We start from the raw sequence: 20,679 nt of genomic DNA on the forward strand, positions 1-20,679 counted from the left end.
TTGATGTTTCGGAGCATGTTAAAGTTAGGACCTCATTTTAACATATATAATTCCCTCCATCAGCACAAGGGGACACTCGTGGTCCCTGATAAGTTTGAATATTATAGAGGGGGAAATCTGATGACACAAATGGCCACTCATGGACCATTGATAAGGTAAACATTGCCGCTTTTAAGCAACAAATAGAAATATATAGAAATAATCATGGTTAGGGAGAATAGATGACAAATCTCACACCCAGCATTGTAGAAACTCTCTTATCAAGACACAGCCTTTCTAGGTGGACTTTGTGTGAGACCGGAGGGTTCTGTGAGATGTGGCAATTAATAACGGAGTGGAGGAGTGAACATACCCTTATCTATAGGAGGTCAAGTAGGTCTAAGGTGGATGATAGAGTGGCGCACAAGGCTAAGTTCGTAAATCCAATATATAATAGTGATAAAAACCAATATCCTTACCAAAAATTATATATATACAATATACACGCTGTTATTAAGCACTAAAATAGACGTAAGATCAGTAAAATCATTTAATAGTCAATTCACAAACTTAGAATAAAACAGATATGTTAAATAAATAAACATATGAAAAAACTTAAACTCAATAAATCAATTGGGGCAGTTAATAGTGCATAGAATTTAAATAATCTGTAAGATGTGGCCACATCGTCTAAAATCTAGTATCAAATGCTAAAACCTGTCAATTAATAAGATGTTAGATACAAGATCATAGATACACAATGTACGATAAAAGGTGATACGTTTTGGAGGATGTTAGTACTCTAAAAAAAGACGCTAGATATAAGGCAAGAACGCTCACAAATATAATGAATATATATATATAGTAAAACTTCTGCTTGTACTGTAGTAATAAATGATAAATGATATCAGTCCGGCAAATATATTTGTAAAAATTCAAGTTTCCCTTTTTGTGCACAGACAATGAGTGGCAAATAAACAAATCACCAAGAGCAAATTTGATATTTGGTAGTTCATATATCCTAGAATCTCAGGAATGTGGGTCTTTTCCAAGTACTTATAAGTAAAATGCTGACCGGTCAGATAATTTGAAACTCCAAAAAATGATAAAGTAAAGTTGGAATTGTATTCCACGTACCTGACAGACTTGCGGCTAGGAGTGGCTCCGATACTACTTCCAGGCTCACAGCAGAGTGAGCAGCGAAGAGCACTACACGCTGAGCTTGTTTCCTGCTCCCAAGCGTGACTCCTGCGTCTTCACTGTCTGCGTGCGTGCTGTGTCACCTGATAGTGAGGATCCAATATGGTTTTGTCAAAAGCGGTCCAGATTCAAATGTCACTTCCAAGTGTATAAAGTGAAAATATTCAGTGTGGTGTCCAGAAAGTGAGTAAGTCTCTTCTACGCGTTTCGGCACGTTGTGCCTTTATCAAGATGACTTACTGGATGCCTGGTACTTGTTTTTATAGGGTTATTCCGGATACCATTTTTTGTGTTAACTGTTTGATGGCTTTATCAATAAACTTTATTCAATGCACATTGTCTGTTAGTTCTCTAAAGATCTATGATCGTGACAGTCTCATATTTTTTAAGGACACAGTACTTATTCAAATAAATATAAATTCAATATCATACAAATTATTTATAGTTGTAAAATGGTTCATAATTGATGTGTGAATATGACATTGGAATAAATAGTATCATTAGATGATTCTAATAGATAATAAATAGTCTACAATCCACACTAAGTAACTAACAGGAATACTGCTTACAAAAAATCAAATCTACTAAAAAGAATGATAGACCTAATGCATAAAATTGGCCATAAAACCGTTTACAAAAAATTAAAAATATATTTAGGCAAAATATTTAGTTAAAGGGATTAAGATCAAGTTCAGCGTTCAATCCACCAGGGGTTAAGGTGGCAAAATTAAAAATAAGCTCAGCTTCTATCATTAAAAGTTGTTTTGATATATTTCCTCCTCTATGTTGTTTTGCTTTTTTGACACCCCAATACAACAGGCCATCTGTCTTCTGGCCATGACATTCTTTAAAATGTTTAGAAAGCAGGTGGTCTTCATATCCCCGCTCTATGTTGAGGAGGTGTTGTCTTATTCTGTCCCTAACAGGTCTACTTGTTTGTCCAAAATACTGTTTTTTGCACGGACACTGTATCATATAAACCACATTTTTATCACTGCATCTAATAGTGTCTCTAATTTTAATTTTACAATCTGAATTAGTAGCCTCTATTTGTTTACACTTATTACTAAAACTACACGCTTTGCACTGATGGCATGGGAAGAAGCCTTCCAATTTGCTACCCTGTATATCCAAATCTTGTTTTTTATTTTTCTTAAACTCACTGGGGGCTAGGATGGATTTTAGTGTTTTAGCTTTCCTATAGATGATCTTGGGTTTGTTATCAGTAATATCAGATAAAATGGGGTCTTTCTGGACTAAGTGCCAGTGCTTGTGTATAATTCTCTTTACTAATTTAAAATCTGCACTGTATTGCGTAATAAATGTAGTTTCGAATTCTTTAGAATTCATTTGTTTTTTCTCTTTTTTATTTAAAAGTGAAGTTCTTTCTGTTTTCTCTACGCTCTGTATGGACTGTTCTATTAATTCCTCATTATATCCTTTTTCCATGAATCTTTCTTTTAATATATTCGATTGGTCCTTAAAGTCCTCCAAAGTGGAGCAGTTTTTTCGTAACCTTAAAAACTGACCTTTCGGAATGTTTAACTTCCATTGGTCGAGATGGCAACTATTAAAATGTACATAATTGTTAGTGTCCACTTTTTTAAAAAATGTTCTTGTCTGGACTTTATTATCTAAAATTTCAATAGTGAGGTCTAAAAAATCAATGGATCTAGTATTAAAATCATGAGTAAAAGAAATTCCCCAATTATTATTATTAATATCTTCCATGAATAATTTAAGTAGATCTTCTCCCCCTTTCCAAATAAAAAACAAATCATCTATATAGCGTTTGATGAGTACGAGGTTTGCGCTCCTGCTTTCTAAACATTTTAAAGAATGTCATGGCCAGAAGACAGATGGCCTGTTGTATTGGGGTGTCAAAAAAGCAAAACAACATAGAGGAGGAAATATATCAAAACAACTTTTAATGATAGAAGCTGAGCTTATTTTTAATTTTGCCACCTTAACCCCTGGTGGATTGAACGCTGAACTTGATCTTAATCCCTTTAACTAAATATTTTGCCTAAATATATTTTTAATTTTTTGTAAACGGTTTTATGGCCAATTTTATGCATTAGGTCTATCATTCTTTTTAGTAGATTTGATTTTTTGTAAGCAGTATTCCTGTTAGTTACTTAGTGTGGATTGTAGACTATTTATTATCTATTAGAATCATCTAATGATACTATTTATTCCAATGTCATATTCACACATCAATTATGAACCATTTTACAACTATAAATAATTTGTATGATATTGAATTTATATTTATTTGAATAAGTACTGTGTCCTTAAAAAATATGAGACTGTCACGATCATAGATCTTTAGAGAACTAACAGACAATGTGCATTGAATAAAGTTTATTGATAAAGCCATCAAACAGTTAACACAAAAAATGGTATCCGGAATAACCCTATAAAAACAAGTACCAGGCATCCAGTAAGTCATCTTGATAAAGGCACAACGTGCCGAAACGCGTAGAAGAGACTTACTCACTTTCTGGACACCACACTGAATATTTTCACTTTATACACTTGGAAGTGACATTTGAATCTGGACCGCTTTTGACAAAACCATATTGGATCCTCACTATCAGGTGACACAGCACGCACGCAGACAGTGAAGACGCAGGAGTCACGCTTGGGAGCAGGAAACAAGCTCAGCGTGTAGTGCTCTTCGCTGCTCACTCTGCTGTGAGCCTGGAAGTAGTATTGGAGCCACTCCTAGCCGCAAGTCTGTCAGGTACGTGGAATACAATTCCAACTTTACTTTATCATTTTTTGGAGTTTCAAATTATCTGACCGGTCAGCATTTTACTTATAAGTACTTGGAAAAGACCCACATTCCTGAGATTCTAGGATATATGAACTACCAAATATCAAATTTGCTCTTGGTGATTTGTTTATTTGCCACTCATTGTCTGTGCACAAAAAGGGAAACTTGAATTTTTACAAATATATTTGCCGGACTGATATCATTTATCATTTATTACTACAGTACAAGCAGAAGTTTTACTATATATATATATTCATTATATTTGTGAGCGTTCTTGCCTTATATCTAGCGTCTTTTTTTAGAGTACTAACATCCTCCAAAACGTATCACCTTTTATCGTACATTGTGTATCTATGATCTTGTATCTAACATCTTATTAATTGACAGGTTTTAGCATTTGATACTAGATTTTAGACGATGTGGCCACATCTTACAGATTATTTAAATTCTATGCACTATTAACTGCCCCAATTGATTTATTGAGTTTAAGTTTTTTCATATGTTTATTTATTTAACATATCTGTTTTATTCTAAGTTTGTGAATTGACTATTAAATGATTTTACTGATCTTACGTCTATTTTAGTGCTTAATAACAGCGTGTATATTGTATATATATAATTTTTGGTAAGGATATTGGTTTTTATCACTATTATATATTGGATTTACGAACTTAGCCTTGTGCGCCACTCTATCATCCACCTTAGACCTACTTGACCTTCCACGGGACTGTGTTTGAGAGATCACAGTTCTTTTAGAGTTGGCCTGAGTTCATTTCAGTATCTGTCCAGACTTACTCCCCACTGTCCTTATCTATAGGAGGAATCTATAGCAGTTAACCGTGGGGAATAATAACAGATATGGCGGGTTATCTAGTTAGACTATATGATTGAAAAACATGTGAAATCAAATGCAAAGGCCCTGCCTTTTCGTATAAGGAAGTATAACTAAGGAGAGGTGAACCTAGGAGCTAATAGCGACTTAATTGGCTCTACTACATTAGCTCCTCAAACCATATATGGCAATCAGGATTATGGCAAGGTAATGACAGGGAAACAGTTGTTATTGAGTAAGTTACCCCTATGAAAATATGTACATTAACTAATAGTCTTAGGGTGCACACACATCACACCACCAGCAGAGAAATACATGCTGCATGAACATAGCAGAGCCCTGAGAATGGTTCAAGAAAATAAATACATAGGTAACATTCCACGTTGAACTAATGAATAATCTAAGCTGGAGAGTCCATAGTTGAGACTTGTAGTGCTGCTTGTACTCCGTATCACTATTCTGACCTCTTACCCTGTTGTATCTCCTGCAGCCATACCAGTGTGAGAACATAGCTAGAGTTACATACAGAAAGCAGTCTAATGTTATATCTTTAACGCTAAACTTCAGTTCTTATGCACCGTATGAGTCTAATGTCTGTTCTGCACTCTACATGGGGCCCAAGGTAAGCTGGAGGCAAATTCCTAGTGGAGTGCTGATCAAAGTACTTTGTATAAAACGTTTGGCTCCTCTCAGTGATCGCAAGTTTAACTAAGTGGGCGCCTATGGTATCTCACTTCATTAAAGTCCAGTCCCCACAGCCAATTTGTAATAGATTGCCGGTATTTTATCGCTTAGCAGACTTATGTGGCCATACCTGAACTGTCTACACGGAATCTGCTAGGCGACGGCGGCTTAGGGATAATTTCAGCCCACACCAGTTCTGCGCTGCTGACACCGGCTCCTGCAAAGAGGATGCGGCACCTCTCCGGGCAAATCTGTCTCCCCTGATGGGGGCCCACAGGTCACGGCTGAGTCCTCTGGAGGGGTGGCGCAAAACTGGAGAATTGTACTCGCAGGTCTCAGATCACACTCGCTATAGACAGGTGCCTCTGTAACGAAAGTCTGCCGAATCATCCGTGGGTCTAGGCCAATGGTTACGTTCTGCTTCTGTGTCGGTATCCCAGCTCCCCCTGCAGTGCACTCCCCCTTATGTCCGGAGTCATCCACCAACATGGTTCTCCCCTCCAGGCTGGCCAGATGCTCCCGCAGCTCGCCCAGCGGTCCAACCAGAGTGCTTTGGTCACCACTTGAGTAGTCTTCACTATGGAGTGAAGGTTGTATGCAAGCAGCAGGTGAAGTTGCAGAGGGTGTCCGGAGCGGGCACATAATAGATTCGTCCTGTGGTTTCTGTGAAGCTTGCGATTCTCCCTTAGCCTTTGTACAAATTTCATTTAGAGAGGCATACTCCTCGTCAATAAGTGCACACAGCTCATTGTATTGAGAATTGAGCATGGCTGCTACTTCCCGGACGATCCATTTAGAGTCCAGCGCCATGTTGGGGGGGATAATGCGTTAATAGTATGTAGAAACGTTATGTCCCTTATCCCTGAAGGCAAATGAAATTCTGCTGTAGTTATTTTGCAAGCTATTCTCCCTTTTTTCAGAAAGAACTATAGTTGACAGTGTCTTTGCACTGCATACCCGGCTTGCAAGATACCGGGGGGGGGGGGGGTGTTGAGAGCCTCTCACTCTAGTGACTGCCTTAGGCCTCAACGTTCTGGATCGGTTGCTCAGTGTGGTAGTCCCAATATTTTTATATCAATCGAATCAGCTTGATGAGTAGGTTTTAGATATCAGGGTGAGGTAGTTGGATGGTCCTCAAGAACAACAATAGAAGGCAAACTGTTGATGCTGCACTCAGAGCAACCGATATTGCTTCCATTCAAGGTGCCGCCCAGAGACACGCCCCTCCTACAACGGTTTTTAATATGCACATTATGTCTTTAAAGCATGTTTTAACTGTGCTGGTACGCATCTTCATGGTCGCTTTAATAAATACAAGGAGTAATTTAGTTTTCACTCGTTGAGATTTGCTACCTTTATGTGCGCATGTCTCTAATTACGTAATCACATTCCACAATTATTTTCAAATGTACAGTATGTGGAGTGTGATTACTTAATGTTGCGCATGCGCACATTGAGGTAGCAGATCTCGACGAGGGAGCAACTTTCAACAGAACACCGAATATATCAGTGTGAAAGTGCAAAACACAAAGATCTGGATTTGCATAAATCTCTGTAGTTGCTCATAAAAAAATCTGGTGCCGAAATGAAACAAATGCTGCTTCCTGCAGCCATATTTGGCATTCGTTTAGCAAACAGTTATTAATATGTGTGAAAGGTTTAAAGCCCCAGTCACAATTAGTAAAAGGGGGCGCTCACTATATAAAAATGCGTGACTGCACAATATGACAAACACAATAGTGTTGGTAGTACCTAAAATAAACAAACGAATATGTAATGCAATTAAGGCAAAAAGTTGATATGTAAAAAATCAGATTCGGTAAATAGGGTTAAAACATAAGCAAGACAAACGGACAAATACAGAGAACAAGAAAACATTAGACATACGAACAAAAAACAAAAACACATAAAAAGTCAATAAAGGCAGAGGTAATGGTAATCCAAATGTAAATCAGCCCCACGAGTCGTCACTCCAGGAGAGGGATCCTGAGTCCCAGATTGACTAGAACGATATGAAGAGAGAAAAGAAGGCACCTCATAGGGTGAGTATGTACAAACAAAGCATGGTCACCTCGAAAGAAGACAAGGGGCAACTTACAATTTGTTGAACACTGCAGGTAGTGTACGTGAAACAGACTGAGGCACACCGGTCCCCCCAGCAAGACAGGTACAGGCAAGGACTGCTGACTGATGGTAGCCGCATACAATCTCAACGATGGTAACAAGCTGTTCACACAGCGTGGGTGCGGTCCTGCACAGCCCGGTCAGGTGATCGGCTCTGGCTCAAAGGAGGTTCACAATGTATCGCCAATAACAGATACAAAGACCCTATCAGAAGAGTAATGTAATCAAAGTGTGTTCACACAAATGGAGCAAACAATAAACAGTTCCTCAGTTAAAAAAAATATTTAAAAGTTAATAAAGATTTTAATAAATCTTTTAACTGAGGAATTGTGTGCTCCCTTTGTGTGAACACACTTTGAGCACATTACCCTTCTGATAGGGTCTTTGTATCTGTTATTGGCGATACGTTGTGAATCTCCTTTAAGCCAGAACCGATCACCTGACCGGGATGTGCAGGACCGCACCCACGCTGTGTGAGCAGCTTGTTACCAGCGCTGAGATTGTATGCGGCTACCATCAGTCAACAGACCTTGCCTGTACCTGTCTCGCTAGGGGATCGGTGTGCCTCAGTTTGTTTCACGTACACTACCTATAGTGTTCAACAAATTGTGAGTTGCCCCTTGTCTTCACACCACGCTTTGTTTGTACATACTCACCCTATGAGGCGCCTCCTTTTCTCTCTTCGTATCATTCGTTTAGCAAATCCCACCCAATCTTAATTTTAGATTAATATGTCAAATTTCTATACTCTGTTACGCAAAATAGTACCATTAAATGAGCAGGAGGGGAAAAAAAAACAATACATACTTCAAACAAAACAATGATACTCATTTCAGCAATTATTATCACCTAGTGGTAGAAACTTCTGAAAGGTCTGTTGCCTATACCCCCCCCCCCACACCTTTAGGATACCAAAGCCATTTCTTTTGTAAAATGATGATGGTCCACAGTCCTCTATATACTCTAAAAGCCACTGTTTTGCTGCCAAATGCAAACATATTGAAACTATTGTAAACTTTTTCAGAAACTTTCTGACTGAAATTAATTACACACAACTTGTGCGGTAGTTTTTGCTCAGAAATAGCAGTCATGCAGCTTTGCCATTGTTTTTTTAGTAATTAGATGGCTGCTTATTGCAGCTGTGCACCACACTTCTAATATTCCCGGCAGTGAAGAGGTTAATCAGGTAGCTTGTAAAGTTAAAGGGACATAAAACCCAAACATTTTCTTTTGTGAATTAGGTAGTGCATATCATTTTAAACAACTTTCCAATGCAATTCTATTATCAATTTTTCTTAGTTTCCTTGTTATTCTTTTTTGAAAAGCAGGAAGGTAGGCTCATGAGTGTGCATGTGCTGTGTGGCACAATATGGCAGCAGTTTTGCACTGATGTTATACATTAGCAGGAGCACTAGATGGCAGCACTATTTCCTGTCATGTAGTGCTTCAGACAAGTGCACACTTCCTATCTAGGTATCTCTTCAACAAAGAATAAGATGAGAACGAATAAAATTTGATAATAGAAGTAAATTAGAAACTCTTTAATTTGAGCTGTATTATAGAGATTACCCTCCCACCCCCTGATTCTACCGGATCCCTTCCAAACAGTTCTATTCCCTCCTTCACTCCCACTGGTCACCACCATCTTAGGTACTGGCAGACAGTCTTGTCAGTATGCAGTTTTAGGGCTGTTGTTTTTTTCACTGTAGGGCTACTTCTTCAGCCTTCTCTAACCCTCTCCCTTGAAGCCGCCATCTTTGTTACTGGCAGCTGTCTGCCAGTACCCAGTTTGTAGTATTTGTCTTACATTTTTTAAAATGTTTTAATAAAAACTATATTTCTGTAGTGTAGGGGTCCCCCTTCACCCTCACTCCCTCCCCTCCATATAATCTACCGATTATCAATAGGGCCCCCTCCCCTCTGTCATATACCTTTTCTGTAGCATAGCGTATCCATCAGCAAATCTTTTTTTTCTGTAGCTCATGGAACCATCCCCTTCCTCCCTTCCCATGATGCACCACCCACCTGCCTCCATCCCTCGCACACTACCCATAGCATTACCGCAAGTCGATGCAGGCAGTGACACAGCGTGTCACTGTATAGGCAATCTGCCTTCATGTGGTAAAGATGTCTTCTGCCCCTGGCTGCAGTCTCCACTGTCAAAATTGTGTTAGACATAGGGTACACCAGGCAAATTGCTCTATAACTTAATACCTACGTCCATTTGGCTTAAGGGGTTAAAAATTTTCTCAAATACCTTATACAACAATTATCCCTTTTTATAAAGCAGAATAATATATAAGTACATTATGAAAAATATGTGAAACACTGATAATATAGGGTCAGATGACAAGTGGAGAGCTGTTTAGCACTCTCTAGAACACTAATTGCGCAATAAGTAAATTTTTTGCATGCATTGGGTTGCACTTTTAATATGAGTTTTCACTCACGCACTAACCTGACGCACGCAAAAGCCGAACTTAGAATATCGCGGGCACAATAATCTATTCCTCCATAGAAGTCAATTGAGAAAAAAAATGAAAAAAAAACCCCACTCTCGCGTAAACCCAATTGCATATTCTCAAGGGTGCTAACTCGACATGAAAATATAAATATTTCACATTCCAATGTTCTTCACATAGAAGAATATGTTTTATTTATTGATAAATACATTTCTGTATATATCTGATGGTATTTTAGTACAATATATATATATATCCCTATATATATATATATATATATATATATATATATATAATATTATATATAGGTATAGCTATAGACAGATATATATAAATATCTAATTAGAAATGTGAAGAACATTAGAATGTCAAATATTTACAGTAAATACACAGTATAACACTTTACTAGATATGAATATTGCATATATATATATACGTGTGTGTACATATGTATTTATGTGTTTATATTTTTATATATAAAATATATATAACTGTAAATACATAAATACACATATAAATACATATGTATGTATATATATATATATATATATATATGTAAACACATATATACAGTATATGTATATATACACCAAAAAAAGGCATGCACTCTCTGGTCTTTACTTAAACAGTCTTTAATGTGACGTTTCGGGGATAACTCTCCCCTTCCTCAGGTCTGTTGGATTAAGTAAAGACCAGAGAGTGCAAGCTTTTTTTGGTATTGCTTCGCCTGCACCCTGGCAGCTGATTGACTAAGCGAGAGTGCACTTCCTAGCTGAATTGACACACACACATATATACATACATCTTTAGACATGTAAATGTATGTATCTCTATGTTAAAGCCCTTTGACCTGAGATTTCATATCTTTGAGCCTTTATATCTTTTGTGTGCAATATTTTTTGAAATCATTTTATTAGATGTTGTCACTATGATTGTGACTGTACTTTGCATTGTATTTTTGATGCCACTTTTTAGTTTTGCGATACAGTTAACCACAGCTCTGAGGTTGCGGTAATTATTCTAGTGTGCTCACATGTTAGCATTTACTTTCAACTTGTAATATGAGCGCAATTTAACTTGCATGCAAACGAACGCAGAAACCCGATATCGATCGCACGCAAACGTTAGTGCTCCACTCATAATCTGTCCCATAATATATAATTGGAACCTCAAGACAGTGCAGACAGGAAAAAAACAAGTAAATTTTGTGCTCACCTTTCTCAACTGATTCTTCAGGATCATTTTCTGTCACTGGCAAAACATCAGAGCGAACTGTACTATCTTCTGCCATTTTAAAACCTGTTCCTGAAAAATATTTCAAGGTATATTAAATATATACAAATGTATTCACATAGTTATCTTGCTTTGAAGAACAGTTTTTTTTTTTTTTTTTTTCATGTGAACAGTTTTAAAAAAACATCTTGGACTAATCAAGGAATGTACTAAGCTATGGAATTTAAATAATTATAAGTACATGAAAAAAAGAGCTCATACTTTTCCAGTTTTACTTCTTTTAACAAATGTACTTAATTCTCTTGGCGTCCTTTGTTGAAGAGCATATCTAGGTAAGCTTAGGAGTGTACCATTGTATTAGGATACAATAAGGATTTAGAGCTTATTCTTATTATAAGCTTAGCAGTGTGCACGTATCTGGATCACTATATGGTAGCAGTGCTTTTAGCAATTGTATGAATTGCTGAGCACCCTATAGCACCGGTAATTGCAACAATAATCACATTTTTTTTTTACAAATATAGTTTCAAAGACAGCCGTATAGTGCTCTACACGTGCACATTCCTGAGCTTATATCGGTATGCTCTTCACTATACCCAGAGAACAAAGTCAATTTTATATTAGAAGCAAATTGGAAAGTTTTTTACAACTACAATATCTATCTGAAGTTAAAATTTGACTTTCTAATCCCTTGCTATTACTCTAGAAATAATTATAATGGACATAAAAACACAGTTGATTCGAAGCACCATTTTCAGATACCTTCTACTTATTGAAAACTGTATTTTTACTGTTAACAAAAGGACATCATTTTTGAATTCATAAAAATCACTGAAATTAGTAAACAAATTCTAATTAAGCACCTGGAAACAAACAGAAATTTAATACAGATGGCCCTCGTTTTACAACGGTTCAATTTACACTGTTTCAGAATAACAACCTTTTTTCCAGTCATGTGACTGCTATTGAAAAGCATTGAGAAGCAGTGCATTTATTAAAATAGCCAGTAGGTGGAGCTGTCCGCTTGTGTTGCAGCAAAGCCAAGCAAGCTGAAATTAATCAGTTTAACCAGACCTGAGCTATCAAGCAGATTTCAAATGAACAAGATCTTCCTGTCTATAAATCAGTCCAGATTGGAATGCATAGAACGAACTGTTTGCAGAAAAATGCAAGTGAAGTCTGTGTTGTGTGATTATTTTATTAGGTTTATAATGCTGTTTAGCAAATGTTTTTGTTCATTTAACTTAGTTTAATTATATATTCTGTGTTGTGTGATTATTTTATTAGGTTTATAATGCTGTTTAGCATTTAAAGTCTTCATTTCAAAGCTTTAAAAATAATGTATTAGGTGTTACATATGACAATTTTGAGAGGGGCCTGGAATCTATCTCCCTCACTTCCCATTGACTTACATTATAAACTGGGTTTCAATTTACAACGGTTTCAATTTACAACCATTCCTTCTGGAACCTAACCCCGGCGTAAACTGAGGGCTACCTGTATATCATAAACATATCTCAGGGGCCTTTCAGGGATATTTTTTACATACTTTCACAAAGCAATGTACAAGAAGCTAAAGTAAACACAAAGGCAGATTTTGGATTTAATACCTATGTTAACAATATAGACACTGCAATCCATATAAAAATAACATTATTCATATAGCAGGTGTTAAACACATAGTTAAAGCCAAGCAATAATAACAAGCTGTAATGCATTTTATAATATAATTTCCTTGCATATTATGATTTCATATAGTGTGAGCAACAGTACATGTCATGTGGTACAATAGCAAAATGCATAACTCTTTCCTTAGGTAATATCTTAGATAATCCCTTAGATATGCCTCTGTGTTTTCTCCATCTAGGTAATAGCTTTAACACTTACTTTCAGATGTTAAGGTTAGGTTGGTTCTGCGAGTAGTATCTGGGGAAAAAAATAATAACTTTAGATCTCCATATAAGGCCAGTGAAGCTTGTATAAAAGAAACATATTACCGTATAATAAATATGTATGTTAATGACATTGGTCCTTTTGATGCATTTTCTTCAGTAAATTGCTATTAACTATGGCAAAAGCAGAAATACTTCTTAAACAGCCAATATAGCAAGAATTGTCCCCAGATGGAGAATGCAATATGTGTGAGGTGAGAGGTGACATCTACTGAAAGCGACAGCGAGAGTTCTGAGAACAAATATGGTGCTTCAAGGACAAAACCAGAAGTGTCAAAGACTTTTGTTTCATTCAAAAGTATGGGCTAATTTGTTTCTATGTATTTCACATTCACCTAGATTACGAGTTTTGCGCTATAGAGGGTGCGAAACGAATGCAACAAAAGTTGCGTTAATTCACCCTGCATAGCGCTGCCATTACGAGTTTCTGTAAAGCCTCCTTGTGCGTGCGATATGGTGGCGTTAAGCTCCATACCGCACAAAAGCCAAGGGCTGCTTTGACGTGCTTGTGCACGCTTTCCCCACAGATATCAATGGGGAGAGAGTGTTAGAAAAAAAACTAACACCTGAAGTGTAAAATGGCGATTGCTGTAACGCAACCCCATTGATGTATATGGGGAAAAAAAGTTAAGTTTAAACCTAACACCCTAACATAAACCCCAAGTCTAAACACCCCTAATCTGCTGCCCCCGACATCGCTGACACCAAAATAAAGTTATTAACCCCTAATCTGATGCTCCCGACATCGACGCCACTAATAAAAGTTATTAACCCCTATCCCGCCGCTCCCCTACATCGCCACCATTAATAAAAGTTATTAACCCTATTCCACTGCTCCCCGACTTCACTGCCACTATAATAAATTTATTAACCACTAAACCTCTGGCCTCCCACATCACCGTCACTAAATAAACCTATTAACCTCTAAACCGCCACCCCCCCCCACATCGCCACTAATAAATGAAACTATTAACCCCTAAACCTATCACCCCCTAACTTTAAATTAAAATTACAATATTCCTATCTTAAAATAAATAAAAACTTACCTGTGCAATTAAATATACCTAAATTTAACATAACTATTATACTAAACTATTATACTAAAATTAAAATAACTACCAATTAAAAAAACTAAATTACACATTAAAAAAACCTAACACTACTAAAAATATTCAATCTAAAATTACAAAAAATAAAAAATACTAAATTAGGAAAAATAACAAACACTAAATTACGAAAAATAACAAATGAAATTATCAAAAATAAAAACATAGACATCAATGAGGAGAGAGTGTTAGAAAAACACCTGAAGTGCAGAATGGCGATCGCCGTAATGCAACCCCATTGATGTATATGGGGAAAAAAAGTTACATTTAAACCTAACATAAACCCCAACTCTAAACACCCCTAATCCGCCGCCCCCAACATCGCTGACACCAAAATAAAGTTATTAACCCCTAATCTGCCGCTCCCGACATCGCCGCCACTAATAAAAGTTATTAACAAATGAAATTATCAAAAATAAAAACAACACCTAATCTAATAGCCCTATAAAAATAAAAAAGCCTCCCCCCAAAATAAAAAACCCTAACCTACAATAAACTACCAATCGCTCTAAAGAAATCAGCTCTTTTACCTGGAAAAAATACAAAGACCCCCCAACAGTAAAACCCACCACCCAACCAACCCCCCAAAATAAAAAACCTAACTCTAAAAAAAACCTAAGCTACACATTGCCCTGAAAAGGGCATTTGTCCGGACATCCATCCTCATCCAGGCAGCGAGAAGTCTTCATCCAGGCAGTGAGAAGTCTTCATCCAGGCGGCATCTTCTATCTTCATCCCGGCGGTGTGGAGCGGATCCATCCTTGAAGACATCTGATGCGGAGCGTCCTCTTCATACGGTCTCTGCCATACACTGGGTCTTTTTCAAAATGGCGTCCCTTGCATTCCTATTGGCTGATTTGATTCTTGAAATTCAAGCCAACCAATAGGATGAGAGCTACTGAAATCCTATTGTCTGTTCAAATCAGCCACTAGGATGAGAGCTACTGAAATTATATTGGCTATTCAAATCAGCAAATAGAATTTCAGTAGCTCTCATCCTATTGGCTGATTTGAGCAGCCAATAGGATTTTAGTAGTTCTCATCCTATTGGCTGATTTGAATTTCAAGAATCAAATCAGCCAATAGGAATGCAAGGGATGTAATTTTGAAAAGGCTCCCTTCCATTGAAGATCCAGTGTACAGCGGTGACCGTATAAAGGGGACGCTCTGCGCCGGATGTCTTCAAGGATGGATCCGCTCCGCACCGCCGGGATGAAGACTTCTCGCCGCCTGGATAAAGACTTCTCGCCGCCTGGATGAGGATGGATGTCTGGACTTCAGAAACTGTGAGTTGATCTTCGGGGGTTAGTGTTAGGTTGTTTTTTTTTAAATTTTGGGTGTTCTTTTTTTTAGATTAGGGTTTGGGCTTTAGGTAAAACAGCTGAATGCCCTTTTCATGGCAATGTAAAAGAGCTGAATGCCCATACAAATGCCCTTTTCAGGGCAATGTGTAGCTTATTTTGTTTTTAGAGCTATTCCAGGGGGTTGGGTGGGTGGTGGGTTTTACTGTTGGGGGGTCTTTGTATTTTTTGTTTAACTTAGGGTAATGCCCTACAAAATGCCCTTTTAAGGGCTAATGGTAGTTTATTGTGGCTATGTTTTTTTATTTTGGGGGGGCTTTTTATTTTTATAGGGCTATTAGATTAGGTGTAATTTGTTTTTTTTTTTTTGTTTTTTTTCTTTTGTTATTTTTCGTAATTTATTGTTTATTATTTTTCGTAATTTAGTATTTTTTTATTTTTTTGTAATTTTAAGACTTACATTTTTTAGTAGTGTTAGGTTTTTTTTAATGTGTAATTTAGTTTTTTAATTTGTATTTATTTATTTATTTATTTATTTTTTAATATTTTTATTGAGGTTTAATTCAGAGCTTACAGAAAGTGCCTTTTAAGACATTCAATATATACATTTGTTTCAGATTATACAGTAATAACACCATAATATACTCAACATAACTCCATGGCATTGCTAGAAAAGGGAAAAAAAAAGATCAATAAACATCATGCTTGCTCTTAAGTTGGTATGCCTTCTAGATGGCACCAAGGGCCACTTTTGGACCTCTCTGTATTGGAGATGACATGAAGTTACAGAAGACAATTATAAACCGTAAGGGGCCACTCTTGGGTCCCAGCTGTTAAACCTCTATTTTAAGTTTTTATCAATTTTAAAACGGACATATGAACAAATTAGATAAATTTAGAGTACTAAAACAGGCTAAGAACAATAATGTTAATGGTATACCTCATAATAGAAATGATCCGTTATTGACATAGCTGTGAACAATAATAAAGAGAGGAAGTGATTTTAGAATAGTGGGTATCAACTAGGTGAAATAATGCTAGTGTACATTGTTATATGTTGTGAATTTTCTGTGCTGACCTACTTTAAAAAAGGGACAGCCAAAGGACTCATCATATAATAATCAGACAGGGGAAAAACGAGTAACAAGAGTTACTGGTATGAGCTACCTCAATACAGATCTAAATTTGTTTTCTATGTGCTACTAACTGTAAGTGCTAGTTGTATAGGTATGTGCGTGGTGCATCACCCCGGCCGCAGGCAATACAACACCCCACCCTGAGTTTACCGTAGCAATAAAGTAGACATTTTGCAAACATATGCCTTGAGGTTATTGGAGAGAATAGCTTCCATGGAGCTGAAGATACTGTCATTGGGCAGTTGCTAGGGGAAGATTACAGTCTATGGGGTAATAGTGAGAGACTTCCCCATCTTGCTTTGACTGAATAAAACTGTGCAGGGCAAGTGCATTAGTGGGCTAAAATAAAGGGAAGCAGCTAAATGGAATTTAATAGGGTGGTCTCAATATCAATATCAGTAGATTATATGAAGTAATATGCGCCTGTATGCTGGAGCACAATTACAGAAAGAAGCTATAGCATATGTACAGTCATTGGTAAAAAAGCGCAACTAAAACATTTCACTAAAAAAAAACAGGCCATCAGATATACAGTCCTAGATGAGAGGGCACAAATATAGAAATTTACTAAACCAGACCAGTCATACCACATAATATAAGTGCTGAAAATAGCAACAGAAGAACTTGTAACCGTAACTGGATGGGTGTAAATACAGTACTGAACATAATCCTAGCCAAACCCACCAACCTAACCTATTCCAATGCGAGACCATTTGCTAGAGTCATGTTTGCTAGAGACCTGCCGAGTAGCCCAGAGCCCGAGCCTTACATAGGCAGTAACGATAGGGAATTGTCTCTGAGTAATGGTCCAAGTTACCAACCTTGTCACGGTGTAACAGGAGAGCTTAATAGAGCCTGATAAAGTCAACACCAGTCCCCCACATTGTGCATATGAGTCTCCACAATCTCTGGGTAATCGTCCTGCGGGGGCTCTCTTAGCTGTTGAGGAGAACTGCGATCTTAGCCTCCTATCTTCTCGGCTCAGGACTGAGCTCTCAGCAGGGGCACTTTCCGTGTTAAGCAGAGAGATTGGATGGGCCTCTGTTGTGCTGCTAATCTCCATGCTGGTTGCGTCTTCTAAAATTACTTGGTCGGCATTAACTTCTGCAAACCTCCCAACAGTAGTTATCAGTCCCGGAACAGTAATAGGTGCTTAGCACTGGGGCCCCAGAGTGCTATCGCTAACATGTGTCTTTAGAACAGATCCGGGTGGCGCAGATTGCTGGGGTACACTGAGAGCTCCAGGTTTGACTGTTGCCATTAGCGTTTCTTCAAAAGCAGAATAGTGAGCTGTCAAAAGGCCCTTCAATGCTTCCATAAAGGCGACAACATCCTTAGCGTCCATGGTGGTGCTGTATGTATATGCAAGTCAGCACGCTGAATGATATCATGCAGATGTACACACTCTTGTGCTTTGTAATATTGCAGTGAGTGGTGAGGTATCACTGTGTCCTAACGACAGGCCCCCAAAGGGTACCCGCCGGGGGGGTTTTAATGATGGTAACAATCCTCACAAGTTGGAAGCCTGGTTGTAGTTGTAAAATGTGAAAGCCATGCGGTCAGTAAGATGGCCACCGCTCATATAAGTTCAAAGTGAAGCTCCGGTCTCAAGTCGAAAAGGTGAAACCCTGCATTAAATTCAGCTTTAAGGGGGCGGAGCCTACACTCAATGCGGCAGGACGTGTCACAGTGAAGCTCTCTGAACCTGATTCTATTTTTACAAGTTAAACATAGTGAAACCTTTAATATTTATTGCTATGCATTGGATATCCATTAAGGTGAACGGACATATTCTGAGAGTTGATGTTTTGACTGAGTACATGCCTATGCTCTTTGAGTCAGCTACGGGACAGACTTATTTTCAGGACTGGAGGCCATCTTTGCAACTACGCAGCAATTTGAGAAACTGAAGAAGCCAAGAAGTCTCTGTATAGGTTATGGACCATAGGTCTGGGGCTGCCGTGATATTACCCCCCCCCCCCCGAACTCCGGGGTTACGATATCCTCCAGTAGGATAATAACTGCGCTACCAGAGATTGCTAGTATGGAGGCAGTCACTAAATGGGAAACTACCATGACGCAACTGATTGCTGAACACTTTGAGGCCTTAGAACGTGACATTTCATCAATCCTGCAACAACATGGGATGGGAACCAAGCTACCTCTACAGGACTGCAGTATTAATCACGGTATTGGACTAAGACAAGAGGAACTCTTTTCGGACAATACCGCCTCCATTTTCAATATTGTGGGCCAAACAAGTGACTTTCATGGACAGCCGTGTTGCGCTGACACGGATTATGAAGCTAAAACTCCGCAATCGCGAATTGACCCATCTCTACCCAAAAACATAATGGTAGTCACAAGTCCATTAGCCGTCGTGGGTATTCAATCCCCTATTATAAAAAGAGATGTACCTGCTGACGGAGGCATGCTGATCTCGGACGGGATCCTGCCTGAGGTGTCTGGAGGCCCTTTCGCATTTGCTTTGCACCAGGAAGGTGAGCGTTCTCTGGAGGGGCTGCATCTATTGCCGGTCCAGCTGAGACCTCATAACATGGGAAACGAGACTGGCCTAAACCGCCCCACACAATCACGCATGAGGATGCCTTCTGACTTGAATGCAGCACTTTCTAACAGGCTTCCGTACCAAGTACATAACACCCAGGGAGCGGAGACAGAATTTGGAGCATTAACCCTTATCCTGTCCCTAGCTGAGTCCCAAACAAAACAAGTAGAAGTTTATGGAGGGGCAGGTCTCTCAGCAAAGTCGCAGACCGCATTGGAAGCCCTGAATGAGGACATTGCTTTTTCATTTCGGCCAGCACGGTTGCTGATCCGTCTTCAATCTCTCCAACATCAATTTAAAACATGGGACCCTGGCAGGACACTAAGGTATAAATGGTCAATGGTGTAGAGCAGTGGCTCTATACAGGTCCCTCCACGAACGGACAAACTCTTACTGTCATGAATGGGATATTATTATGAACTGCTGGCTACTTAAAAAGTACTCTGCACTATAAGGTTTTATACTTATTTCTCCTGTTCCGAGTAGTATTTTTCTGTTTACAATCTTTATGTTGTTGCCCTGAATATGTTTAGCCCACAATATACAGGTACCTGTCCTTTATGTAACACAATATAGAGTAATATCTGCACAATCCATTTTACTACTTGCTGAGATTGATTACATACTTAGGTATAAGGTGACATATAATTTGGCTTGTGTGTAAGGATGTTATACTATTAATTGTTTTAGGCTAGAGACATTTGGTTTCTGTCTAACCTGACTCCTGCACATGATTGTTTTGTTGTGTAATGTTTGGATGTGCCACAGATTGGGACAATGAGACATCATATGTGCAGGATATTAACTCCAACTATTTAGCAATAGATTCTAAAGCACACATTTCCTATGTGAACTATCACACACCTAAATAAGATCATGGATAGGAAGTAATGGGAGTGCTTATATGATGTATTATATCTAAGACCCATGACCATATAAGGAATGCTATACACCCCCTTATATAATATCTTGCTATGGGACTAAATAGAAAACCTCACTGTGAGCTCTCCAATTTTTTCTGTTGTAGTCTTTCTACTGAACGCCTCCACAACAGCTGCAACTACTAAATACTATGTCACAGATACATATTCTTGAGAATTCCTTCCCCATTATAGTGAATATCTATGCTTGACTGATATATATTTAATCATATTGACACCATATTTCACTAAATGCCTTGGGAGAGGGTACTATTCTCCTTTCTCCACTAGGGGTTACTTAAATAGTGAATGTTTAGCATCAGAAAGTTGGGAATAAACCTTAAAGACTGAAAGCATCCCTCTATGAAGTAGACATCCCTCATGCCACCAGATATCTGCAAG

General features: G+C 38.1%; 1 protein-coding gene across 1 annotated transcript in view; it reads right to left on the minus strand.

The window, feature by feature from the left end:
• The window catches only part of OC90 (otoconin 90), a 177,446-nt gene that overhangs the window by 16,837 nt on the left and 139,930 nt on the right, over positions 1–20,679 (minus strand). The window contains exons 14-15 of the mRNA XM_053715947.1: positions 13,181–13,219; positions 11,276–11,365 (exon numbers count right to left, since the gene is read on the minus strand). Coding sequence (XP_053571922.1) covers positions 11,276–11,365; positions 13,181–13,219 — 129 coding nt within the window. The remainder of the gene's footprint in view (positions 1–11,275; positions 11,366–13,180; positions 13,220–20,679) is intronic.

This window comes from Bombina bombina, chromosome 5, assembly GCF_027579735.1.
Source record: "Bombina bombina isolate aBomBom1 chromosome 5, aBomBom1.pri, whole genome shotgun sequence".
NCBI lineage: Eukaryota > Metazoa > Chordata > Amphibia > Anura > Bombinatoridae > Bombina > Bombina bombina.